Source organism: Phallusia mammillata, chromosome 3 (genome assembly GCF_965637545.1).
Source record: "Phallusia mammillata chromosome 3, kaPhaMamm4.hap1.1, whole genome shotgun sequence".
Lineage (NCBI taxonomy): Eukaryota > Metazoa > Chordata > Ascidiacea > Phlebobranchia > Ascidiidae > Phallusia > Phallusia mammillata.
In genome coordinates this window covers 6,205,148-6,232,209 of record NC_137254.1, presented here as the reverse complement: position 1 = coordinate 6,232,209, position 27,062 = coordinate 6,205,148, and the positions used below count along the sequence as shown (strand labels likewise).

The 27,062-nt window shown below is 34.7% G+C and overlaps 4 protein-coding genes across 4 annotated transcripts; all 4 read right to left on the bottom strand.

The window, feature by feature from the left end:
• Nucleotides 1-2,087: 2,087 nt before the first annotated feature.
• LOC145219338 (uncharacterized) lies at nucleotides 2,088-2,660 on the bottom strand. The gene is made up of 3 exons (XM_080086712.1): nucleotides 2,475-2,660; nucleotides 2,287-2,375; nucleotides 2,088-2,224 (listed from the first exon to the last, which is right to left on the bottom strand). Exons 1-3 carry the CDS (start codon nucleotides 2,570-2,572, stop codon nucleotides 2,088-2,090), a joined length of 324 nt encoding a protein of 107 aa, XP_079942838.1. The 5' UTR covers nucleotides 2,573-2,660.
• Nucleotides 2,661-2,964: 304 nt separating this feature from the next.
• On the bottom strand, nucleotides 2,965-3,902 carry LOC145217376 (uncharacterized). Its single transcript, XM_080084640.1, has 5 exons — nucleotides 3,768-3,902; nucleotides 3,621-3,709; nucleotides 3,458-3,563; nucleotides 3,240-3,392; nucleotides 2,965-3,109 (listed from the first exon to the last, which is right to left on the bottom strand). The coding sequence occupies exons 1-5, from the start codon at nucleotides 3,897-3,899 to the stop codon at nucleotides 2,978-2,980; spliced, it is 612 nt and encodes a 203-aa protein (XP_079940766.1). The 5' UTR covers nucleotides 3,900-3,902; the 3' UTR covers nucleotides 2,965-2,977.
• A 1,114-nt stretch (nucleotides 3,903-5,016) lies between these two features.
• LOC145219337 (uncharacterized) lies at nucleotides 5,017-8,196 on the bottom strand. The gene is made up of 7 exons (XM_080086711.1): nucleotides 8,056-8,196; nucleotides 7,884-7,994; nucleotides 6,863-7,017; nucleotides 6,750-6,774; nucleotides 5,983-6,146; nucleotides 5,312-5,447; nucleotides 5,017-5,105 (listed from the first exon to the last, which is right to left on the bottom strand). The coding sequence occupies exons 1-7, from the start codon at nucleotides 8,153-8,155 to the stop codon at nucleotides 5,017-5,019; spliced, it is 780 nt and encodes a 259-aa protein (XP_079942837.1). The 5' UTR covers nucleotides 8,156-8,196.
• An 11,995-nt stretch (nucleotides 8,197-20,191) lies between these two features.
• LOC145219335 (uncharacterized) lies at nucleotides 20,192-24,528 on the bottom strand. The gene is made up of 13 exons (XM_080086710.1): nucleotides 24,463-24,528; nucleotides 24,284-24,308; nucleotides 23,393-23,553; nucleotides 22,513-22,645; nucleotides 22,363-22,454; nucleotides 22,140-22,302; nucleotides 21,679-21,839; nucleotides 21,534-21,622; nucleotides 21,372-21,477; nucleotides 21,152-21,304; nucleotides 20,801-20,928; nucleotides 20,630-20,715; nucleotides 20,192-20,373 (listed from the first exon to the last, which is right to left on the bottom strand). The coding sequence occupies exons 1-13, from the start codon at nucleotides 24,526-24,528 to the stop codon at nucleotides 20,192-20,194; spliced, it is 1,545 nt and encodes a 514-aa protein (XP_079942836.1).
• Nucleotides 24,529-27,062: the final 2,534 nt, after the last annotated feature.

Genomic DNA, 27,062 nt, shown 5'->3' with positions numbered 1-27,062 from the left:
AGTGAAGGTAACAAAGAGAGTTCTGGCATCAAGATTTTACAACTAATAAAAGTACTGTTCTGCTTTTGAACTTCTGTCTTGGTATGAGAATAGTTTGACAATTTCGCGGCTTACGAGAAAGAACGAAAAATAACCTAACATAATCATTCTTGTACAGGCGTTTTCGTCCACCAGGTTGCATATTTAACAAAAATGTCGTTCAGCTGGTGTAATTTTAAACATAATATTCCGTTGTTTCAAACTGATTTGCAACAAAGCTTCTAAAACAAAGGTGAAAATACTAACATCTTGTTTCAACTCTTAAGAAAGTACTCGCAAGTCGGATAAAACATTTTATATAATACCTGAACAACTAATTTGACGAAATGGAATCTCAGGATTTTAACTTAGAGCAAAGTGATGTTTATGATCAGAGGTTTGATGAACGTGCTAATGCAAAACCACAAATGCTGACACCCAGTATTAAGAAACTTCATTGATGTGATGTTTGTGAAAAAAAAATGTTCGAATGGAAATGTAAAACGACACAAGCTGACACCCAGCGTTGAAGCCCTACCGATCTGGTGGACGAAACGTAAGCAAAAATACAAGTTATGGACAGAAACAACTAGTATTTTTGTTTAACATTACACCAGCTGAACGACATTTTTGTTAAATAAAGATTCTTTGCGGCATTTTAATGTTTTCTTGTCTTCTAAGCATTGTACAGACTTGCAAACAGAATAATCATTAATGCAATCACCAATCTGCAAATCAAAATGTGTAAGTCTGCCAGCACTACCTGGGTTTGCAATATTACAGTCAGCTGTCCGACATTTTTTATTTCCAGCGTGTCCGATTATAAACGTTATTTATATTTGTTTAAAATTGGCAAAACCAACTGTTCGGACAGATTTTCAATAACTCTGGAAAAAATTAAGTTTGTCTAATGCGCTAATATAGACCCGCATGTGTAATGCGCGCAACACCTGCAACTTGAATACGAAGCAATATATCTCGCTGTAGTCAATGTAACCAACAAGTAAACACCTTTAAAGTTTGCTTGTTTCTGGTTATTGCTAAGTAAGTGGAGTACAGTAGGTAAAGTTCAAAAAATTGTTGCCTATTATCACATCGATGAAGTTTCTCAACGCTGGCTGTCAGCTTGTGTCGTTTTACATTTGCACGTTCATCAAACCTCTGATCATAAACATCACTTTGCTCGAAGTTAAAATCCTGAGATTCCCTTTCGTCAAATTAGTTGTTCAGGTATTATGAAAAATCTTTTATCCGACTTGCGAGTACTTTTTTAAGAGTTGAAACAAGAGGTTAGTATTTTCACCTTTGTTGCAAATCAGTTTGAAACAACGGAATATTATGTTTAAAATTGTTTGACACAAATTTAGTTGAACAAACTTACTACGTCCCGGAACGTAGAAGCAAACCCGTATTTACGTTATACTGCAAACTTCCAACAACATGTGTGCAAAAAGCAAAATATACTGAAAAATACAACCCTGGTGTAATGAGACTCAAATAAACAAACGAATGCTAATGCGATTAACTATCTATAAAGCATAACTCCCAAGTGAATTTCAAACTAGCTAGTATCAAGTTACTTAGCGATGTGGCAGACAGCTGTTCAACAATTTCCTTTTCCAGCGTGTCCGATTACGCCTCACTTAAATTGGTCCGAAACTGGGTCAAACCAACTGAGGCAAAATCGAATTGTTTTGACTACAACTCAATAATATGTCAGACTCAATCAGTAACATAATGTAGTATGCAATTTTCAATTAGTCAAAACTACAGAAAGCTTCCAATCAGTCAAAACTGAAGAAATATTGGCGAGACTGTCGGTCACCAACTTTTCGTTAACGTAATTTGGACAAACTAAGCGACTGTCACATCCACATCAAATTTAGTAAACGGTCAGACTGAAAGCGTTTTTTTTGTCAACACAAAATCAATTCAAGAAATTAATTTGCAGCATGAAATATGTGAGAAGGAAAAAATTGATTACCAAAACACAGATTCGAGTATTGGTAAGTAAATACGGGTTGTAATACTTGAATTCAAAGCCTAGAACACAAAAAGAAAGAATTAAATCAGTTCATTTGATATGTGCACTGATTTCTATTTATCGATAAAATATCAGAATTGTTGAATCCAAATCTCTCTTGAGAATGAGCATAATCAACTGGGGTAACTTCTTGCACTGCAGTGTTCGGCAATCCGTTCCAATCTTTGTTTAATTAAAATATTTATGAACTGAAAAATGTTTTACAGCACAAAATGCTAATTTACTTGTAAAATCATTGCAGTCATCCAAGTAGGGAGAATCTGGATTCATCATTCCTCCAATACACACAAATTCGCTTCGCCAATCGTTCACTCTAAACCAGTTCAGGATTTTGTGAGTTTAGGGACTAAAATAAGTTTAAATCGTTTACTATTATTGACTGCATTTTCGTACAGTTTAACAAGCGACTTACTTAACAGCAGGACACATTGCATAGACGCTCCCAGTTCTTCCATAAGCACGAAACTGAACAAAACCAGTCTGTAGAGGTTTTACACTTGGTGGCAGCATCGAGTTAACGACTGACGCGTTTCCAATGGAAAATTGAACTGGTACTGAAAGTACGTCATCATCATAATAACAATCCGGACCTGAAATAAAAAACTTAGAAACTGATGGGTTAGTTTAAAACATTCAACAAAAGATGCTAATAAAGCTTGAGTTGTATTGTTTGGCCTTAAAATTGGTGACTATATTAAAAATTAAAAAACATCTTTGATATTTAGTGAAACTAATATACTGTACTTACAGAAGTTGCCAGTTTCTGAAATAATTTCCAGTGGTTTATAGGCAACAGCGTTGATCTCTATTTCAGGAATTAAAACACTATTTCTTCTACAAAGTAAAGAGTATAAGGAAAACAAGCACAAAATAATTTGACGTTTATGTCACATTACTTAAATAGAGAATAACAGTTCACCTTGAAACCATAGTGTAACCAAAAAGTGTATTGGATACAGCTTCACGAATTGGCCATCCAAAATAATAGTCTGATGTGTATGTTCTGTTGTATAATTCTATTGGCGGCATTTCGGATGATTGCCATTCCTAAGTGGTAAACAGCAAAATAATTATTACAATCCGTGATTTCAAACAAAGGACGAATGGATTTTTGACAAATAAATTTGGAGCTGGAAAAAACTGTCAAAAAACACTAGACGTGACGAACCCAACGTACCTTCGCATTACTGACATAAAACCAAACATCACACAAGCTGGCATCGAATGCCCCATATCTACATTGTGCTTCATAATGTAAGAAGAAATTGTTGAGAATGTGATTTCCTTTGTATTCTCTAAAGAAGTCTGTACTTGGTCGATACGATGTTGCCTTATACGATTAAGTGTGTTAAATATGCAATAACTTGAATATGGACTAATTCAGTATTTGTTTACTCGAAAGTGGAGATAGTAGAAGCAGTGATCGAAGTTTCCTACAGCAAACAAGGCAACGAAGGGACGCATTTTTCGACTGGATTGCATCATGTTGCCAAGATCACATCTTTATAGTTAAGTAGAAACTTGAAACTTAAAATACGAGAAAAAATCTCTGACTTACCCGAAATCCAAACCATAATCTACATCATCACTTGGACAGTTTGCTTTATATTCGTATGGATAACAATTTTGATCTGGGTTAAAGTAAATCTACAATAACACACTTTGTTGATTATTCCACAAAACCATCAAAGTTTAAAAAGCTTACCGCCATTCCGTAATAGTTTCCAAACAAATTACTATCCTCCAGCCTGGAAGGGTGAGTGCCATAGCTGTAAGGATAGAAATCAGTAATTAAGTTTATAATTTCTGTGTCTTTTGCCTCAAGTCGATCCAACATTGAATTCACATCGGGATAAAAAACTGCAAAAAAGCTGGTTTTATGACATGACATGACTTCTGACAGTGCTGCGTTAAATGATGGTTAAACCACTTGGTGATCACAAACATTCCATTGGCAACCAAATTTGCAATAAGTTACTAGTAATTACTTCATGGACATTATTCAATAACACAGGCCAAAATAATTTTTAGTGCTTTTAATATTAAAACTGATATGGACAAATTTTGGGGTACTGATTTATCAGATGAATGTTTTAAGTTTACAAAATCGAAATTTATGACCATATTGATTCAATGACTTTAAAATCACGCTTTTAAGTGTTTGTTAAAGTTTTGTTACAATATACACATGAATTTTCTCCAGTGTAGTCATGTTTATAGCATGAATACGTGTTCTATGCTTATGCTCTGTCTAAAAATGGTTGGTGCAAGCTAGTGGTAACATTAAACTATACGTGTTTTGTGGAGAGCTTTCCAGACTAGTAAAGCAAGGTGTAGTGGCTAGGTCATCTATGAGATGTGGCATGAATATCCAAGATGTTTTATGCTACATTACTGGTGTACAATTATGTGATCCTGGCTAATTACTGGGGTCAATTAAACGGAATATTGCTGCCAGTCATTTCCAAAAGTTACAGAAATACATGTGATCAAACCTATACCCGATATACCTAAAAACTTACAACAATTAAACCATTTTAAGTTTTTGCTGTTGAATTTTGTTTGTTTAAGAGTGTCCAACTGTTACATTTAAAATTAAATTCGAAATTTTGTTCTTGTAACAACGTTAATTCCAAATAAAATACTCAAAACCAGTTTCACAACCTATAGATTTTTTTTAAAACGTGGATGTACCATAACAATAAAAACTAGACGTCATACAGATAAACCAATTGCATTTTTGACATCAGGGCACTACTGTAAAATTAGTCAAATTCAGTTAAAACATTACTGACACCAGAAAAAAATATTTTTCGTTGCCCTGTGTGAATGATTGGATTAAATTGTTTGCAAAAACAACATGTCAAGTGTTTGTATTACCATTTTCTGGTTTTAGTTGATATCGTAAGTTAAACATTGCATGCAAATTTCCTCCATATATTTGCATAAATCCGTTATCTGTTTGATATTGCAAAATACTCTGCTCTCTGCTGGACTCCAGTGGCGTTTGATTTATGACATGACGTAACATAATGTCTTTTCCCTAAAAACCGCAAGTTTCTTATTAAATCAAATGCATTATGCGAGAAAATATTTGCCTGGTATTCATAATAAGCTTGACTTTTAAAATCTGATCTTGTGCAAGTAGCAAATGTTCCGAAAGTATTTGTGTTCATCCAATTGTGGTAATCTAACATTTAAGATGCACGTAAAATGTTTGTTTTTGTGCAATAAAATATCATAATTTACCCATAATGTTTTCGTTGTTATTTGACGACTTAACAAACCACAAATCACTATAACTTTCATCTAAACTTAAATTATTGTCGTTAATTGTGGCCGCGAGAATCCATCCACCACCAGCAGCTATCATGTCACAGTAAACCTAAGTACAATAAAAATGTGATTTAGCCAGAACCAAAATCAAATGTAAGGGTGGTAGTTTGTTAAAGGAAATGCTTTCAGACATTTATTTATTTTTTGGTTGATTAAACACCCTTTATTTCATGTCTTGAATAAGACTGCTCAAGAAAAAAACAGGAAGTGCAAGTGGCATAATTAAGTATGTGGCAAAATAACGGTAATAGACCAAACTCTAATAAAGTTCTACAACTAAATACCTAATTTTTGTTAGAAAATTAAGTGCCAACAATTCAAATACCCCTTTTAATGGATGTTTACGAATGATTTTCTGTTAAATAAAATAAACTTATTTGAAAATTAAGACTTGCTAACACATATTTATTCTGTTCTGGTCTCGAAACTTACTCGGAAACTAAGTATGGTTCAAAATTGGTAATTACAAAATTTTGAACATAGATTGCAAACAGCGTATTGAGCGCTGCCAATGGCAATGGAGAGTCACAACATAGGTAAGGTTTTACAAAAAATACGACATTTATCTAACTACAATAAGTTACCTCAAACGATTTGCAGAACGGTTGTATGACGTAGATTCCATCTTTAAATCCAGCGTCTCTCAGTTCAACACATGAACGGGCAGGGTTTGGGAAAGTACCAAGCGGTGGTTTTATTGTCACTGATTCAGTGGTGTTGAAGGTAGTATTTGGAGTTGTCTGTGGTGCTACGGAAGGAAAATGTTACCTCTAACCTAATTACAATCAGGGCTTAAACATTAAAATACGCATCACTTAAAAACGATTTTTTTTGTATTAGGTCCCATTGTTATCATAGTATGCTGCTTCTCCTACTGTTGTTAAATTGGGTTTCAGAAACATTTTTTTCACTCAGCCCTATATGCATTTAGGATGTCGTTTAATCAGACAAATATCACTGAGCATCAATTTGTTTCGAAACTCCTAAATGCACAAAACTTTTTTTGTTGCATATAACCAGGGTTGCCATACTGTCCTTATTTCTAAGAAATGTCCTTATTTTTGTCTGTTGTCCTTCTTTTGTCTTTTTTTCAGCAATTACAAGTCAAATGCTTGCTACAAGTAACAGTGAGTCTAGACCTGAGCTGTCGTGAGATGCACAAAATATTTTCTACGAACAACAAGTTACTGAACAGATTGTTTCTGGCAAAAATATTGCAAATATTATGTCATGACTCGTATAAATGCAAAGATTTGTTTAAAAACGTTTGTTTCGTTTCGCCTAAAAATTTGATTTTTCGGTTGTCCTTGTGTTTGGTTTCAAGTCGATGGCAACCCTGCATATGACTTACTTTGATTAATTTCTTCATTTCCGTTCTGAAGCAATGAAACATGTAAAAGAAAACACTCAAACGGATTGTTTTCAAACAAAAACATACAAAGCAAAAAAAGCTTTGACACACACCTGCTTTGGCTGCTTAGCTGTGAAATTGAGTATTCCAAACACTAGTCCCAAAGTAGCCAGAATAACAACCGTACATACCAAGACGACAATCAGAATCGACGGGTTTTGTTTGCTCGGAGCAATTTTACGACGTTTATCATCCGATTTCACATTTTCTGTGTAAAATACACGACAGTCATAACCATTGCTTTCTTGAAGAAAAAAAAATATTTTCTGCCAAAGCTCGTTTGCACTATGCGTAGTTTGATCGATCAAATCTGCATAAGTTTGTTTGTTTTTTTCCTTTTTTTATGTCGGATTTCGAGCTTGGCTGATTTTGGCCGCTCATGTCTAGTAGAAATGAGCGAGTGATTGCCGGCCGAGCGTTTTTCTGCGTATCAAATTAGTGTTATCGCTGTGTGTGGGTTTCTGATTTTTCTGAAAAGTTGGTTCATTTGCCACAAACAAATGATGGTACGCTATTTGCTTCAAATTTGATTATTTATTACATATGTATTATTGTATGAACTGTAAAAACATAAAAATTGATACACATGCCACCAATCTATACAAGAAACATTCTAAACAATCCTGATTTCCAAGATGCAAAATTGTATTTACTTACAAAATATCTTTTGATTTAGATTCATACCGAGCTTTTTCGAATCTAAAATAGGTAACAATACAATTATGTAGTGATTGTTGGTCTTCGACAGTTGCTGAGAGCTTAAAATGACGTCGAGTGTACTAATTAGTAAACTTTGGTGCGCACCTGAATAGCAGTGTAAACGGAAGGTAAGGTCAGTTTAGGCGCCACTAAGCACAGTGTAAATGGGCCTTTAAAGTGGGATAAATGCTCAAAAGTATAAGAATAAATCAGTTGTATGACGGTCACCCTGTTACATATTAATTACCCTTTGAATTGAACGGAATTGATAGACAAAATAAGCTGTCATTGCCAGTTTTGTTTTAAATAATTTTTGGCAAAATTATGAACAAAAAATACTCAAATGCAGTGAAAGCCGCCTATTATATAACTTACCAAAACCGTGCCCACTTTTAACTGTGGTTTCAATCGTATCAATAGATTCGTCATATACGTCTGATGACGATCCTGCATACACATTGGAAAATGTCTCTTGATTTTGACGTCCTTAAAGACCAAAATATTAACTTAAAACACTATTCTTCAAAGTATACAAACTATTTTTTACCCTGTTTCTTGGTGTTAGTTGCAGTTTTTCCAATTTGTCCTTTCTTAAACTCTATGGTTTCGTAAGCATCTGGATCTTTATTGACATAAGTATGATTCATGTTTAATTTCTATAAAATCTGCAAAATGTAGAAACCTTATATATGATTGAAAATTAGATGATTAGTTTCAAACTTGTTCGATGTTAGAACCACAAACCCTGGTTTTATCGGCAACAAAAGGCTTTTGTTTAACTTAAGTTTAATGCAATTTTCTGAATTCTGCAGCACTTCAAAAGTATATAACACCGTTGCTTATTTACTACTTACACTTTCTTGCATTATAGGTAATCGGCTCCAAACAATAAAGCGAATGCATTGACATGTGTCAGCTCGAACAGAAAGTGTTATACATCATGTGCTCATTGTTTGAACGGTCGTAAACATGGCGACATTTGAAGCCTCGTTAACACGAACGATACACATTGTTTTTACCCACGCTTTTATGCGTTTTTGAAACGCTAGATTTATAGGTGACACCTTTCAAGCAGCAACATGGCCAAGAAAATCTCGTTTAAAATCATTGCGAGTGTAACGGTTGCAACATTATTGTGCAATGTTTATGATAACGGTAACATGTTATTTCGCAATAACGTTTCACACCACGAAAAGGAAGTGGTTACCCTCATTTCTGCAGAGACTAATGTTTATATTTCCGTTTCTATGGTAGTCATAAGTTATTTTCAGCCATTTTTCGGGTTCCAGAAAGATCTAACAGTAAACATAGTATTTATTCCCTTTTGACACATATTTCCGCCGGCATTTGCAGTGTTTCCGCAGTCGTGATTCGTGTAGAACGCGTCGTTTCCACCCTGTGTAAATTACATGGCTGCCTTAAAATAAATAATATAAGTAATATGAGAAAAAGAATTCGTACACCGGCTTATGTTTCGCATTGTTATATAAGCGTGGACTTTGATGTTTGCGGCCGGCTATTTTGGGGCTTCTATTGGACTTCTATTTTTGGCTTCTATTTCTATCCCATGTGGATGTGTAGCTGATTTGGACGTTCGCCTTTAACGCTATTCAAGAATACAAAGAAAGAAGAGACATATGTGTGGCTGTTAATCAGTCAGCTGTTATTGAGATGCAAAGATCAGACTCTCCAAACAATTTCCAATGAACATCATAGTTTACATTGTAGCCGCCCTTAACAAGTCGCCATCGAGGCAGCTGCGGCTACACGAGCTGATCAGAACAAATTTTTTTCAAAGACAGGGTTGCCATCGACATGGACCCCAAAATAAGGACAACTGAAAAAATTAATTTTCATACGAAACGAAACAAACGTTTATGAACAAATCTTTGCATTTATACGAACCATGACATATCATATGCGATATTTTTCATATTTTCTTTTCTGATGTCACAAAAGCATCACCAGATTCTAGGAGGAAAATATTGCAGTTTTGTATTAAGTTAGTTAAAAATATGACAAAATTATGACTAAAGTCAAAAACAAGGACATATTTTTTAAAAAAGGACAATTTTCTCTGGGACATGAACCTTTAAGATAGGACAAGGACGGGATGGCAACCCCGCCTATAGTACACTAACGAGACCTTTGTGTACAATTGTATCACTACCAGAAAATTTTAGATTATTTGTCGTAACTATTTATATTTTCTGCGAAGTATGAATGTTAACGTCCAAATATATCAGTAAAAACAACTATTTCTGGGGATAATCCGATATCGTTTGTTTCTAGGTAACTGTAGTCACATATTTGTATCTCATCAACTTTCTTCTTAATCCAACGCTCTCCAACTTTGCAATTGTTATCTTACATTCCAGTTGAATGCAAAACCTGACAAGAACTTAGACTAACTGCTGACAATACATCCATTGCATCAGCCACGTACATGGAAAAGCTCAAACAGAAAGTAAATCATACCATACGTTTATTGTTTAAACGGTCGTAAACCTATGTTGTTTATTACATCGTCAACCAACACCATGTAAATTAATAACGATGTGATGTTTGCCAAAAAGGTTCGTAGTGCAACAATTACGAGATGTCATTTCGCTGCGGAATATACGAATTTATACACATCAAGATCAATTTTTTTCAATTTGAAACCCTTTATCAAAATTATGATATGACGAAATGTGTATATGAAGACACAGACATGTCACTACGCATAATCTATTTTGTATACTAACTGATGACTAGAGTGTTTGTGCAACTGCGTACGCAAGTATAAGCTTTTTGACGTTTCGGTGTATTACTTTATTGTAGCTGAATTGCCGAATTTCACGCAATTAAGTGTAATCGACACACTTACATGACGTTTTTTTATCTGTTACACTCGTAATTTCATCGTAATTTGAAACCCATCCAAACTTCTGCACTTACAACGCAGTGTCGTTAAAGAAGACACTGCAAAGGCACCACCTGTTATCTCCTTAATACAATAACTGATAATGAGCCTTTTAGAACCACAGATAACGTAAGTGAGTACAATAAAAAAAAAAACATTAAAAAATCAAAAGTTTACACGGCAAAGTTACCAAAGCACAAATTATAGGATCAAGGTTAAATGTGGTACAGCTAAGTAGTTTTCATAATGTTGTTTCTTACACAAACCTACATGAAAGTGACAGTTGACGTAAATGCCAAGATTCCTGACATATCCTCAGAAACTAGAGGCTGTGACAAGCTAAAAATTGTCAGGGAATACAAATACTGATATTAAAAAAGCACATATTGTTTCTTTTACTGCCATTTTATTGCCACTAACGAGACAATCCAGTTATTCCACAACTTGATCTAAAACTTAAGAAAGAATGTGTGAGGAGTAATGTAAACAGCAAAAGACTATTTCTTACGTCGTGGAATATTCACCAACGGGGCAACACAATTAACATTAAAACAGACTTGATCCTTTCAGCTTGTTACAAGCAGCTGCTCAAATAGTAGAGGCCCAATCATTTGTTATCGCGCAGTGTTTTCGTTGCTATGTGACGTACTTGCGTTCAATTCGTTTTACCTTTGTTTTTCGGGCAATTTACTACGAGCATTTAGTGTTATTTACCCTGATGAATGCGACCTAAATGCATCTTATAATATCCCACCGACTGGCACCTAATTTCTTACAGTATTAACAGTGGACTCGAATGGTTCAGTGAACAGTGTAACTGTACGAAAAGTATCCGTTTTTGTTGTCATTTTGTGTTACATGTTTTTTGTTCAAATGGTAAAAATGAAACTCGAATTTCAGCCCAAACAAGTCTGTTTACGGTAAAGTTACTGTTTATTGTCAGTCAACAAGTGTCTGTTCAAATTTAAAATCACGTCAAATTTCAACACATCGATAGGGTTACTCTGTGGTGGGATGCGTCAACATGTGGATTTTTAAATCTCTACCACGAGCAAACAGTTTCTCACAAACATTACATTGATAAGGTTTCCTTAGTGGGTGTCAACATGTGTCCTTTTAAATATCCACCTTGTGCAAATCTTTTTTCACAAACATCACATCGATGAAGTTTTTCTTTAGTGTGAGTCAACATATGTCTTTTCAAATCTATACCACGAGCAAATCGTTTCTCACAAACATAACATCGATGAGATTTCTCTTTAGTATGAATCAACCAGTGTGTTTTTAAATTTCCATACTGTGTAAATCTTTTATCACAAAAATCACATCCATAACGTTTATCATTTCTCTGAATCAACATGTGTTTTTTCAAATCTCCACCACGAGCAAACTTTTTTTCACAAACATCACATCGATGACGTTTGTCTTTAGTATGAGTCAAAATGTGTCTTTTCATATTTCCATAGTGTGTAAATCTTTTATTACAAAAATCACATCCATAAGGTTTCTCTTTGGTATGGGTCAACATATGTCTTGTCAAATCTCCACTTTGGGCAAACCTTTTATCATGTATCACATCGATGCGGTTTCGCGTTAGTGTGAGTCAACATGTGTCTTTTTAAAATCCAACTCTGGGTGAAAGTTTTTTCACAAACATCACATCGCTGAAGTTTCTCAGTGCTGTGTTACAGCATATGTCGTTTTACATTTCCACCTTTCAAAAACCCTTGATCACAAATATCAGTTTGATCCAAGTCCGAATTCGTTGATGTCATCTCTCTTTAAATTAGTTTTTCAGGTATTATAAACAAAAACTGTTTAAGCTGTTTTACGACATATGTGTTACAAACTGAAACAAGATAGGCTTTGCTTCCCTCTAAAAAAATGTAAACAAGTCATTCGACGTTTCGACGTCTTATACTGGGAGTCTACCTAAGGGTATCGTCCGCTAGACAAGCAATCGTTCTTATAACAGCAAGAGAGTGAACACGAAAAAGGCTCTGCCGCAAAAACGGCGATAATGCGTTGATAAAAATCGTAGTTAAGTGCTGCAAATGCGACCGATAGCTAATCAGCATTAGTCTCTTGAATTGTAGAGACACCTTGTAATGCTGATTGGTTTGTGCTACACGCTTGAAAGTGTACCATCCGGCGGCTTAAAATTTCAGTATCCAGGAAAGAAATCTTGTTGCTTTTGTCTACAAACAATCCAGCACATCCAGGTACGTACAGAGCCGGCCCGGTCACTAAAGGCGTGGGTAAAGGAGCACCAAAGAAACGTAGCAAAATAGGTTTCGTTGACATCAATGTAGGCTAGCCATGCAACGATGAGATGAATTTATTAACTCTGCAGCTGCTGGTGCGATTGCCAAAGATACAGTTTACAAAAAAATAAACTTTTAAAATCGTGGAACATTCACTCGCGCGCCAACACGATTAACATAAAAACTGACGTTCTAAAGTCAATTAGCTATCGATCGCTTTAAACTGCTCAACAATTTTGTCTACGTTTTTGCGCTAACGTCTTTCTCGTGTTCACTCTTGGGATGCTAAAGACTGTGTTGTATAGCTGACATTATCTTGATGAAGTTGGTAAAGGACGTCGTAACGTTGAATGATTTGGATGTGAGAAACGTGTTTGAAATATACCTGGTAGTAACACTGTATTTACTGAAACACGATGTTAGGATTTACACAAATGTTTTAGATAATTTGTCGTTTATCGGTTAGAAACAAGCGTATATTATGTTAAAAAAATTTTGACACAAATTTAGTTGAACAAACTTATTACGCACCAAAACATAAACGCAAAGATATATTCACATCATAATTTCCAATAACATGTGTGCCAAGGTACAACGCTACACATTACTTCCCCTAATTTATGTTCACTGCCAATACTCAACGTAAACTTTGTTTGAAAAAATTTGCAAACCTAACATACCGATTCTTTGGGGCATTATTATGTTTTTTAATCAAAGCGCCGTCTTGCAAAACACCTGCAACGTTTATCAGAAGCAATATTTCTCGCTGTAGCCAATGTAACGAGCAAGCAAACACCTTTCTAGTTTGCCTTTTGTTGCTTGCGTTGCTAGCACAAACACGGGCTACTCACGGATGTGTAAGTAAATCAAAGCTGTACATTGTTTGATAAAAGAGTGTATGTTTTTTGTGATGTATTGGAGTTATCTGGGACATTTAAGTATTAGCAAGTATAGATAAGATTTGAATTCATTGTTGAGCTCTTTTTTACGAATGATGCATTTTGATTGTATTGAGTCAAGAAATAGATTAGTGTGGGTATTTAAACCCGTTTACACTATGCGTGGCGCACGCTTAAACCTGCAAAATATACGCTAAATATTTATTAGCTATTTGCCTTTAATTTGAATAGCCAGTGTTTATACATTTTACCCAGCACTGAGTACTACGTGCTATAAAAATAAAGGTATAATAAGCATTTCTGAACAATGACATCCTATACGATCCTGTATGATTCCCAAGATACGAATCATGTTCACTAACATAATTTAGATTAATACAAAGCTGTTTTGGATGTAAATTATATAACAATACAGTTCTGTGGTGATGTATAGCCACCAACAATTGAAATTGACTAAAAATGACGTCGAGCAAAACCAAGTAGTTACTAGTGTTAGCGATTTGTAAACGAAAATGCTGATGCTGCTCAGTAATTATCCAAGTGTCCGATTACGTTACAGTTGCAACAATCTTGCACTCCGGGGATCACGGCACACTTACATACAAATCATAGTCCACCCGACAATCAGTCGTTTACCAAGCATCTAGGCGTAGCTACATGAAAATTACCTTATTATATTCATACAATATGAGGGAATATGTTTTATACTATCGCATAGAACAGTGGTTCCCAACCTCTGGGTCGCGACCCAAAGTTGGGTCGCCTGAAGGTTCTGTTGGTTCGCCTGTTTTTTTGTGACAATAAGAGGATTTACACTTTGACTTCGTTTCGTAGCGTTATTTTTTAATTTCCCAAGGTTAAATCAGGGTTCTTCAACGATGGGTATTTCGTCCAACGAGGGGTTGATGGTGACAGTTTTTAAAGTTTGGGGCGATATAAACTTACAAGAACTGTGAGACTCAGCTAACTTTATCTTACAAGCAAAATTTACCAGGTACAAGGGGCGCATCAGCTTAAACGTGCCGCTATTTGAATATACATTTTTTACTTACGACTGATTGTGCTTTTTGTGATCTCGACAGCAAGGTTGGGCAATTAATTTGCCACATAGGTACACTTTGTTGAGGCTATGTATGGTGACGCTTTCACACTTCCTATAGGCCTAATAGCGCTTCCCAAACTGTGAAGTATTTGTATCATTTAAGTAGGTAAATGTAGTGTAGTTTGATGTTGCATGTATAGGATTCTCCTCTACGGTATAGGATTACCGTATACCGTATAGCAGTGGTTGGCAACCACTGGCACGCGTGCCAACGTTGGCACGCGAGAGGGTTTTTCATGGCACGCCAACCGATTTGCGTGTTTATATTGAAGTCACAATTTAACCTGTTACACTGCTTGTTTATGGTTTTTGCTATGCCATTGTCTTAAAATTTAGCCTTACATGTACAAAACACTCCGCTTTCTTTTTACTATTAATAACTGCGGGCACGCACTACTATTATTTGGCAAAACGTTGGCACGCGAGGTCATTAACACATGGTTGCCGACCCCTGCCGTATAGGAATGTATAGGATTCTCCTCTCCTCTAAAGCCCCATTGATTTCAACAAAAGAAGGGTATTGTTTGCGAATAATCGTAATATTATTTTGTCTATGATGTAACAAACTGTTTTAAATTGTTGCCCTAAAATAATATCAAGACAACTTGGCGTAATAATGGTTAATTTTGTTTGTGACGTCAAATTGGCTGATAATGCTTTGAATCAGCTCTGAAGTTCGGGCTAAATGGAAATGTTTTGAATAGTATTTGTTTGATTTTTAAACTTTTCCAAACTGGCGTAATAATTTTCGAAAGCTTTTCTGATTCAGTAACAAAAATACAACCGAAATAGTAAGAATACATGTCCATGGGTCGCGGGACATCACAAAACAACATTTTGGGAAGTATTTGGGTCGCGTCAAAAAAAGGTTGGGAACCACTGAACCAAGGCATGTATTCGTATTCATGAATTCTACGCACTTTTTAAAGTTCGACAATTCGAATTGTATTCGAATAATGCGAGTCAAGTATTCGTATTCACAAATTGTTTCGTAATGTTATGTGGCAGCAATTCGAATTGTATTCGAATAAAACGTGTCAAGTATTAGTATTCATGAATAGTTGACCAAAAAACAACAACGTGTAATTCGAATACTATTTGAATAAACCCCAAACGTGTATTCGTATTCACGAATACTTCGTACTTTTTGAGAAGTAACAAATCGAATTGTATTCGAATTCATAGTTCTACTTATTTGTATTCACGAATTGTTCAGTTGTAGTAAGAAGCAAACAATTCGAAAAGCATTCGAATGCACCGATTCGGATATTTGCAGTTGCGGAAAATAAAAGAAATAAAAGCGCCCCGAAACTTAAAAGGTATTCGATCAAAAAGTAACATGGGTTTATGAATTGCAAATTTATTGGTAAAAATGTAAACCAACGAGCTTTGTTTGCCAACTCAGCTTGACTGATTTAAGTCTCCGTTATATAAATTTCACGAAATTTACATGAGATGTTTGCTTCATGAACACGCTACACCTGTCATGTGCTGAGAACAACCCAATGTTGCAAGATTTGTAACACAATTCCATTTATGTAACGTCACAATTAAACTTCTATGTGTCATTGTTTCGTAACATAATCAAAAACTTGTCAAATCAGGTCACATTCACTGCCAATTATTTGGCAACAATATATAGCAAAATATTCTCGACTACTCCTAGTCTGGAGGTAATCGACAATTCGAATTGTTTTCGTAAAAATGTAGTCATGTATTCGATTTTACGTATCTTACGTTGCCAGAGGCTGACAACAATTCGAATTGTATTCGTAAACATGTAGTCATGTATTCGATTTTGCGAATTGTTACGTAGAAACAGGCTGACAACAATTCGAATTGTATGCGTACAAATGTAGTCATGTATTCGATTTTACGAATTGTTACGTTGCCAAAGGCCGACAACAATTCGGATTGTATTCGTAAAAAATATATCGTGTATTCGAATTTGCAAATTCTCAGGTTGGCAAATACCTAGAACAATTCGAATTGTATTCGAATAAATTTACTTAAGCTTTTGTATTCATGAATTGTTGGTTCAAAAGATAATATCAACGAATTGTATTCATGCACTATCGAACGAAAGCCAAAATCATTCGAATACAGCACGAAGGTGGCAAAACCTGTATTCGAATGCATTGACGAATACGAATTGCCTCATGTCTGACTACTAGGTACTTAAGCAACTAGTTTTCAACGTTGTATCTACATGACAATAATAACCTTAGAATTACGTTCGAAATCTACGTTAAGATGACGTCAGTATTACTACTAGGTATTTAAGCAGACAGTTTTCAACGTTGTATCCACATTACAATAATAACCTTAGAATTACGTTCGAAACCAACCTAAAAAAGACATCAGTAAAACTACTAGGCATTTAAGCAACTAGTTTTCAACGTTGTATCTACATGACAATAATAACCTTAGAATTACGTTAGAAATCTACATAAAGAAGAGGTCAGTAATACTACCAGGTTTATTTAAGAAACCAGTTCTCAACGTTGTATCTACAAAAAAATAATAACCTTAGAATTACGTTCGAAACCTATGTAAAGAAAATGTCAATAATACTACTAGGTATTGAAGCAACCAGTTTTTAACCTTGTATCTACATGACAATAATAATCTTCGAATTACGTTCGAAACCTATGTAAAGAAGACGTCATTAATTTTAACAGTCGTGCCCTGTGAATAATGACTGCGTGTGCTTCTTATTTTTGATTTGCTTATTGGAATGACCTGAAACTTTGCATGCTGTATCTGACAGAAGTTTAGAGTTCGCCAGTGAAAACCGTTTGAATTTATGTCAAACCGTTCGTGTTTTATGACCGACACGACTTTCTCTGGACATTGGCCCGCCTTAATTTGAACGCTCATGTCCTGCGAATAATCACGATGTGCGCTTCTCATTTTCGATTTGCTTATTGGAATGACCTGAAACTTTGCATGCTCAATCTAAAAGAAGTTTAGAGTTGGCCAGTGAAAACCGTTTGAATTTATGTCAAACCGTTCGTGTTTTATGACCGACATGTCTTTCTCTGGACAACGTTCCTGCCCTGCAAATAATTACGATGTGCGCTTCTCATTTTCGATTTGCTTATTGGAATGACCTAAAACTTTGCATGCTGTGTCTGACAGAAATTTTGAGTTGGCCAGTGAAAAACGTTTAAATTTGCCGGTGTGTCAAACCGTTTATGTTTTGTAGTCACCTTTTGTTCATAGCATTGGTGGGTCAGGCGACGTGGAAGGTTCAAACGAGGACACTTATTGCTGCTAATGGGATGTGTTCGATAAGCACAAAACTATGTTGTTTTCACCGACCGTTGTGGTGGTTATTTGTTTTCCCACGCATTTTTAGAATTCGTCTGAAACGTCACAATTGACAAAACAATTACAATTTCATCATGTGACCACCAATTGATTGCTTCATGTCTCACAATAATTTTTGGACAGTTTCACACGTGGGTTGGTAATTCGTGTGCAGGCAAGGATTTAAGTGAACTTAATTATTCGCTGATGTTTGTTAAAACGTTCGTGTGTTTTCAGTAATAGGCTGATTATGGAACTTTCGTATTTAAAACGATGGCGTAAACGTCATTTGCAAATTTGGAATTGTCTGAATAATGGGGTGACAGTAAAACGCTGAATATTGCCTGACGTCGCGGGAGATTGCGGGACATCGCATGAGGTTTCTCTGAAAGACTGAGTGGTCTACATGCAACTACTGCACGCGAAGATCGTTAAACGAACTTTCGGGTATTTTGCAATGTCATGGTCTTAGTGTTCCAAATGATGCAAGAACATTACTTCACTCTCCAAAACCAGTGAAAGTCATCAAAAAGTGTTGCGGAGATATCTGGGTTTGAAGAAAGGTATTTTGTTGAGTCTAAGATCATGTGACATGCTTGACTTGAGTGACAATGAACTTGTAATAAATATAGACGGATTACCACTTTTCAAATCAACTTTAACTCAGCTATGGCCCGTAATGTGCCAATTTAACCTGTGTCATCCATTTGTAGTTGCTGTTTTTTTGTGGAACTAAAAAACCAAACAATGTAGATATATACCTGGTTGATTTTTTGATTGAGTATTGAGCTTTAAAAAGTAAATCAGTAATTTATTGTGGTAAAGTGTTTCCAGTATCAATCAAAACATTTGTATGTGATGCACCTGCAAGAGCATTTTTAAAGTGCATAAAACCACACAACTCTTATTATGGTTGTGAAAGATTTACGATTAAAGGGGGCTGGGAAAAGCGAGTTGTGTACAACCAAACTGATGCAACAGTTCAAGCACGCACTGATGATAAGTTTGCAAGAGGCGAGTACATCAACCACCAGGTGTCTGTATCACGCTTAATCAGTGCAGGGATGAACTGTATCCAATCATTTCCGCTTGACTACATACATTTAGTTTGCGTAGGTGTGGTAAAGCGCATGTTGCTTTTTCTCAAAAAGGGTCCTCACAACGTACTTTCCCATTATATACGCATACGTATTTTTTACAGAAAGATAATTCTAACAAGGTTTTTTGGTAACACTTTATTTACAGGTAGACTACGATAGAACGCAGTGATAAATCAGAGGAAAACTCTTGACTATGTTACACTTTAAAATGTGATCAATATCCGACAGAAAACTCTCCAAATTTTCTCACCGGGACCAGGCCCGATGTTGCGTTTTGCGATTTAATTAATCAACAATAGGTACAAACAACAAGGCAATAAATGGTAAGTTCAAAGATTAAAACGAGTCATATGCAATGAGTAACAATACATAGTATTACAAAAAAAAGAAATGAATCAAACACGTTGGTTTATAGCCAAAGTTGATTTACATGTCAATTACGAAATAAAAATGTTTAATAATATAATGCTTATTACGTTTGTTGCATTGATTGAAATTCAAGTCGATTTGTTGATACGAGAGACAAACTATTAAAAAGGTCATTGCGTAATATTAGGAAACACATAAACGGTAATGTCATCGACTGTTTTCATAGGAAAAATATAGTTATTCACAAATCAAATAACAAATCAAGAATGTTAATCAATGGTCATTCTAGGACGTCAATTTTGATTGTATTTAACGATAAAATATCATAATGGTCGAATCCACGTCCCTTCTCGAATGAGCATAATCAACTGGAGTTGTATTGTTTAACATGGTTCCTGGCAATCCATTCCAATCTACATTGAGAAAAGCAAAATATTTAAGCAAAAACAAGTGCCTTATGTATAAAAATGATATTCTACTTGTAAAATCACTACAGTCATCCAAGTAGGAAGAATTTGGATTCTTCATTCCTCCAATACACACAAATTCACTTCGCCAATCGTTCACCCTAAAAAGATTGCAACATTTATAAGTTTATCTGCTTATTCCCTGCAAAGTAATGTTAGAATGTACGATTGAAGCTGTAACAGTAACAATCGATACAGTATATACTTGATCTTGTTAAAGGCAGTACATAAGTTCCGTACAATAAAATATGTATAGCAGTCCCACTTACCTAACAGCAGGACACATTGCGTAGACGCTCCCAGTTCTTCCATAAGCTCGAAATTGAACAAATCCGGTCGGTAGAGGTTTCACACTTGGTGGCAACATCGAGTTAACCACTGAATCGTTTCCGATGGAAAATTGAACTGGTATTGAAAGCACATCATCATCATACAAACAATCTGGACCTGAATTGATGTAAAGCATCAAGTTACTGGACTCCACTTAGTTCACAGTTGCAAATATTTAATCTGGATCTGGAATGACAAATACTACGTTGATATGATTTAATGAAAAATGCCAGAAGCAGGTTGAGTGATGTTCGTTTGGAAATTGTAACTCATGTATAAATGATGCATGCGGCAAAAGCAATTGTATAAATCCATGTTAACAAAATTTAACATCCTAATTAAATATTTACTGATGCTGAAATGTTTTACTTACAAAAGTTGTCAGTTTCTGAAAGAATTTCCAATATTTTGAGGGAAACTGCGTTGATCTCTGCTTTAGGTATCAAAATATTATTTTTCCTAAGTAAAATAAAGTGTAGGCATATCACGAATTTGTGTCACCAACGTCAATACGCAAAAGATTTAGCAGTAAACAGCAATTCACCTTGAAACAATTGTGTAACCAAATAGCATGTTCGAAACAGTTTCATTAATTTTCCATCCAAAAGAATAACTTTTTGTTAATGTTGCGTTGTGCAATTTAATGTTTGGTCTACCAGATGACTTCCAATTCTATGATATTGGATAAGTTAATATTTCAAACAAAACATTAAAAGATTTTAAAATTTTTTGTGTCCAAACCTGATGGAACGATCTATAGAATTTAAGTAAAATTGATCAATAGTGCTCAGTACATAACGAACTCCTGAATAGCCTTCGGTAACGCATTTGTAAAAATATAGTATAAAACCGTAAATAATTAACCTCACAAAACTAAGGTTGAAACCCAACGCACCTGGGTATTAATGACGTAAAACCAAACATCACACAAGCTGGCATTCGACGAACCATATCTACATTGTGCTTCATATTGTAAAAAGAAATTGATGATAGTGTGATTTCCTTTGTATACAACTTTTGAATCATAGTTTGGTCGAAAAGAATGCACCTAAAATCAAAATAATTTTTAAAAAATAATATGATACATGAGAAGAATATAACGCTTCTTCATGTACCCCAAAGTAGAAATTACTAAGGCAGTGATCAAAATTTCCCACAGCGAACAAGGCAAAAAAGGGATGCATTTTTCGGCTAGATTGCATCATATTTCCAAGATCACATCTATTTGATGTAAAACACATCTTAAAAATTTGAGATGCAATTAAAAAAATACTAACCTATAATCTTTTCCGTAATGTAAACTGCTGATTGCACAGCTTCCTTTATATTTGTTTTGATAACAATCTTGATCTTGGGTGCTGTAAACCTGAACACAAAGTCATTGATATTTATGCCTAAAATATGGCAATAAAAATAACTTACCCTTATTCCATAATCTGTACCAAACAATTTACTATCATGCAACGCATCAGGACGATGAAGGGACGAATAGTTGTAAAAATAGAAATCAGTGATTAAGTTAGTAATATTTTTTGATTTTGCAGCAAGTCGATCCAACATTTTGTTTACAACTGGATAAAAGACTAAAAAAATAAGAATAAAATTTACCAGTATAAATTTTTAAGTTTTCTGGTTTGGGTGATACCCCATTGCTCAACCGTTTATTATTCGAACTGAAAAAGTTAAGTACCAATGCAGCCAAGCCTATGACTTCCTGATGTACAGGTCATAGAAATGTATTTTACCTACATTCTATTTGAAACATAGTTTTTTGATTGAGTCAATATTTTTTCAGTCTTGATGGTAATCAGGTCTATCTTTGCGGAATTAACGATTGAATTTTTAAACTCTGTAAAAATAATGGCAAAATGGGTTATTCTGACCCTTTCCTGGTTGCAGTGTATAATTGCGATTAAAGATTTTGTGCATATTCCCTCCATAATCTTCCATAAATCCGTTCTCTGTTTGGTATTGAAGAAAAGTATGCTCTCTGCTGACATTCAATGGTGTTTTGTTTGGAACATGGCGTAGCATAACGTCTTTACCCTGAAAATTTAATAAAAATTAAAGATGCCATTGTGCAGTTACCACATACTTGCTACTTACCTGATATTCATAATAAGCTTGACTTTTAAAATCTGATCTTGTACATGTTTCAAATGTTCCGAATGAATTTGTGTTTATCCAATTTTGATAATCTTTTTTAACAACACTTAAAAATATGTGTTTGTAGTGCAAGTGTGAATAACAAGTTACCCAAAACATTATCTTCAATGCTGGACGTCGAAAGAAACCACATGTCATCATAAGTTTCTGTTATATTGAAGTTGTCGTTAATAGTGGCCGCGAGAATCCATCCACCACCAGCCGCTATCATGTCACAGTAAGCCTAGGAACGATAGAAATCCGAACACATTTAAAAAAAGATATTCAATATCTGTGTTTGAATATTTTTACGTAAGACTTAAATTTTGCAACGTTAATCCATAGCTTCGAACGGCGATTCTCAATCGCAGCTCTCAGGGCCAGATGCAACCCCTAACTACTTGTTTTGCGGTCCTCACTAGACCTCATAAAATCACTAAAGATTATTTTTACCATAAAAGCTATCGTTCTTTCGAAATTTACTATTTCAAAAAGTTTACAATGCAGCCTATTTTAAAATTATTAAATGTAATATATCTATTACGGAGAATAATTACGTACAAAGGTAATTGTCTATTGCAATGTGTTTCATAATTCATAATTAGTGAGCTTTTTGCAGTTATTCATTCAGCTATTTTTGCGGCTCCTCACACACTTGAAAAATTACCTTTTGCCACCGACAATAAAAAAGGTTGAGAACCCCAGGCTTAGGATGAGATAGTTGCTTTGGACGTACAGGCTAACTAAAAATATTAACTCTTGAAAGGTACTAGTGTTGCAATTTGTTAGTATTACTGGTCTCTATTGAAAGAACGTCTCTTAATTTTTTTAGCACTGTTTGATTTTGCACACGGATACTGTTTGTCAATTAGTGGAGTTGTTTTTGGACGGAAACTGACGCTCCTTTTTCAATAAACGAAATTTAATTTTCTTTTTCCTCACTAAAATGATTACATTGATGCTGATTGAGTAATTTTACATATATATTTACCTCAAACAGTGTTAATGAGGGTTGTATGACGTAGAATCCATCTTTAAATCCAGCATCTCTCAGTTCAACACATGAACGGGCAGGATTGGAGGAAGTACCGAGTGGTTTTGTTGTCACTGATTCTGTGGTGTTCAAAGTTGTTTGTCCAGTTGTGTGTGGTGCTTGAAAAATCAAATGATATTACCTATATGTAATATCTAATGACTAATTGGTTCCAAATGTTTAACAAAAAAGTGCATGAAAGTAGTAAAATAGTTAATCGCGAACATAATATCACATTCACTCAGAAAAAACAACATATTTTATTCCAGTTATTTCTCGGTTCAAACAGAACATAGTAGGGAAAGTACCAAGCGGTGGATTTGTTGTCACTGATTTAGTTGCGTCCAAGGTTGCTTGTACGTTTGTCTGTGCTGCGGAAGATATAAACTCTACATCAAATAAACTGTTGAGAGTGAAAACAACAGCAAACATAATATGCCAAGCGGTGGTTTTATTGTTGCTGATCCAGCTAGGTCCAAGAATTGCCTCCAAATAAAATGAAAAAAATCGGGACACCAAACTTTTAGTTTGAAAAAGAACTTAACAGCAGGGTATTTTTTTTAAAAAAACTTCAACACAATTAGCTAGCTTTGTTGACTTCGATTCAGTCGTGTTCAACATTGTTTGTGTAGTTGTTATGACTGCTGTAAATATTGTAAAAAAAACAAGATGTTTTAAAAAAGGCAAAATTTGTTGATCTGTTCTTGATTCCTCCCAAGTTGTATAACATTTCACTTAGCTTTGTTTCAAAATATTTTTTAATTACAAATACACATAAAACATTTTAAGGTTTAACACAAAAATTAGTTTCTGGGGTCATTACAGACATGTTACTGATATTTGACATACCTTGAGTAGTTTCGTGAAAAGCGATCTGAAACAACATCACGAAAACTGTTGTTATTTCTAATTTTTAAGTAATAAAAACAACTACTTTCATTACCAACCTGGTTTGTAAAATTGAGTATCCCGAAAATGAATCCCCCAAAAGTCAGAATTAGAATCGCACACATGAAGATTATACTCACACGTAAGATGTTTTGCTGTTTTGGAGGCATTTTGGGTGTTCTTTCGTTTGATTCAGTTGCAATCATATCTTTGTGACAAAAATGCGTTGATGCAATGCACTGCTAATTATGAGTCAAAATGTACAATTGATATAAAGTTTACCGTCAAGCACAAACAAAATTTTTTTTACAAAACATGTCGAAAGAGTTAATCTCATTAATACACCCTACCGGGGTTCATTGAAACACTTGATGTCTTTGTTTGTTGTCTTATATTCGAGGCTGGTGCGTTTGCATCAGACTTTTTAAAAAACTATTTACGAAAACCTGAAAACAAGATGTAAGCTTTCGCATGTCCATCTGCCTGAGCGGTTTTATCCCAAACAACCAATTATAGTCGACAATTCAAACTCATTGCAGACGCTCAGTGGCAACGCATAATTCGAAATCATAGAATGTTAAATTTATGCAAGGGAATGATGTCATAAAATACTAATCGAAAGAAAATTAATCATTATATTATTATTATTTTTGATGCAAAAATATTCTATAATTTGAGAAATTTAAAAACCTTTTATAGATAACAGCGCTATTCCACACTTAATGTTACAAAAATTTATAATTTCCATAATGATAAATATTTTAACATAACAAGTTTCAGTATAAAATCGCTACTCTTCAGTCGTATGTTTCACTCGGGTTTCCTCATATATAGGTCGTATGTTGTTGATGAAAAAATTGAAAATTCCTTGAAACAATGGATTTGATTTAAAGCGGAAATGCGTAGCTGGAACACGTACAACAACACAATAACACTGCGTTAATGAGTAAAGGCGTGCTTCTGTTATAAACGTGCCACCATTACGTCCAGCAAGTTCTCTTGTTTCAGAGAATGGGGTGTTTTGGATACGACAAAAACATGTTGCCAAACACTACTTTTGCAAAAACAATATCGTCATTGTTTTAAAATTATTGTAAACACATACGATGGGCACGTTACTTTAAATCGGGCACTGTAAAGTTTGTCAAAACAGTTTTTATTGGTGCATAATAATTGCACTTGATTATCTACATTATTAATCCGTAGTCATTGTAATGCTTTCGTATACATGTCACGTTTTTCACGTTGGGGCACGGGTGTAGATTCAGCTAAAACACCCATTAAAAGCCGTTTTCTTTTCAACTGCATTCCCTAATTTAATTGACTATTTCATATACCATTTGTCTGTATTCAGTTTTTCACGATAACGGATTCTTGTTTGCGCTATTCGACCTGTTTAAGGCCGAAATAGTACCGAATTCCAACACGAGATTGCCATTTACATTTTTAAGGGGGCCACAGGTCCTACAGGGTTACTTGAAGGGGGCCATAAGGCCCAAAAGTTACTTTTAGGGGGGCACGGTCAACGAAAGGTTGGGAACCACTGTTGTAGATGTTGATTTTTTATGCAATGGGTAAAAGGTACGTACATCTTTGACAATTTTATTTACAGACTCAAGTGACCGTGAAAGAACGTAGGTCACATCACACATTTTTCCCACATCACAATATAACTTGTGAACAAAGTCCTGGAAGAAATTTCTAGTTTATTTTTGTGGAATTTTACAAATGATTAGTTTGCAATGAAGCATAATGTTACAGCATAATAACAACGCACAAACGTTTGTGTTTGCAGATATAAGCAGGTTTAAATGTATTATAGGCTACCATAGGATACATGCAAAATTTAAGTCGAATCTAAATTCAATTATCAAAAATGAAATCAGTCAGAACGTAATGCAACATCAGTAAAAGCGTAAAAATCAATTTAATGTGTTGGTTTTAAAACTGCAGCAATTACAAATCAAAATTAAAACGTAAACACATGAAAACATTTTTGTTACAGTTTTGTTTTTGTCATGTTGTGGAACAAAAAGCCATGATTTCGATCACATTTATCGATAAAATATCATAATTGTTGAATCGAAATCTCTCTTAGAATGAGCATAATCAACTGGAGTCGTTTCGTTCAATGAAGTTCTCGGCAATCCGTCCCAATCTGCGTTTATCCAAAAAATATTTTAAACGTAAAAATGTGTAAAAAACACATAATATACTTGTAAAATCATTGCAGTCTTCCAATTAGATAAAATCTGGATTGTTCATTCCTCCAATACACACAAATTCGCTTCGCCAATCGTTCACTCTCAATAAGAAATAGCTAATACAAATGGGAACCACTTATGTAACAATGTTTGAAATATCACTAAATCGGATTTCAATTCCTGGAATAATTTAGTAATTTGATGAGCTCTTTTGTATGAAGTTTGAAAGTATAGTTTTTCATCGTTTTAAATCATCAGAATCAGTTTTTTTTCTGGTTTAAATAAGTTTTACTCTCGATGCAAACAATTTGTCATGAGAGTAACACTTGTGTTTGACTATGCTTATGTTTTAATATAATAAAACGTACGTCATTTTTAGCACGACTAAACATTTGTTTTGATATTAAAGGCTTTGTTTTAAAATTAAGGTTGTAACTGCGTTTTATTAAATATTAGGCGATTGTATGAGCACCGCCAGCTTCACAATGTGCAAAAAGAAACATTTGTTTGGTTAAACTCATTTTGTATAAACAGTT

Bases quoted from the DNA above. Each gene is read 5' to 3' on its own strand.
- LOC145219338 (XM_080086712.1), bottom strand. From the start codon at position 2,572: ATGCTGCCACCAAGTGTAAAACCTCTACAGACTGGTTTTGTTCAGTTT. The intron at 2,376-2,474 runs GTAAGTCGCTTG...GAACTGGTTTAG, and splicing joins GCAATGTGTCCTGCTGTTAA to AGTGAACGATTGGCGAAGCG. The intron at 2,225-2,286 runs GTAAATTAGCAT...AATTAAACAAAG, and splicing joins TGACTGCAATGATTTTACAA to ATTGGAACGGATTGCCGAAC.
- LOC145219337 (XM_080086711.1), bottom strand. From the start codon at position 8,155: ATGAATCATACTTATGTCAATAAAGATCCAGATGCTTACGAAACCATA. The intron at 6,775-6,862 runs GTGTGTGTCAAA...TCATTGCTTCAG, and splicing joins CAGCTAAGCAGCCAAAGCAG to AACGGAAATGAAGAAATTAA. The intron at 5,106-5,311 runs GTAAATTATGAT...TGCGGTTTTTAG, and splicing joins TAACAACGAAAACATTATGG to GGAAAAGACATTATGTTACG.
- LOC145217376 (XM_080084640.1), bottom strand. From the start codon at position 3,899: ATGTTGGATCGACTTGAGGCAAAAGACACAGAAATTATAAACTTAATT. The intron at 3,710-3,767 runs GTAAGCTTTTTA...GTGTTATTGTAG, and splicing joins GAAACTATTACGGAATGGCG to ATTTACTTTAACCCAGATCA. The intron at 3,393-3,457 runs GTAAACAAATAC...TAATCGTATAAG, and splicing joins TCTACTATCTCCACTTTCGA to GCAACATCGTATCGACCAAG.
- LOC145219335 (XM_080086710.1), bottom strand. From the start codon at position 24,528: ATGATTGCAACTGAATCAAACGAAAGAACACCCAAAATGCCTCCAAAA. The intron at 23,554-24,283 runs GTATGTCAAATA...TGATTTTTCAAG, and splicing joins TTTTCACGAAACTACTCAAG to CACCACACACAACTGGACAA. The intron at 20,374-20,629 runs GTAAGTAAAACA...ACATCAATTCAG, and splicing joins TTCAGAAACTGACAACTTTT to GTCCAGATTGTTTGTATGAT.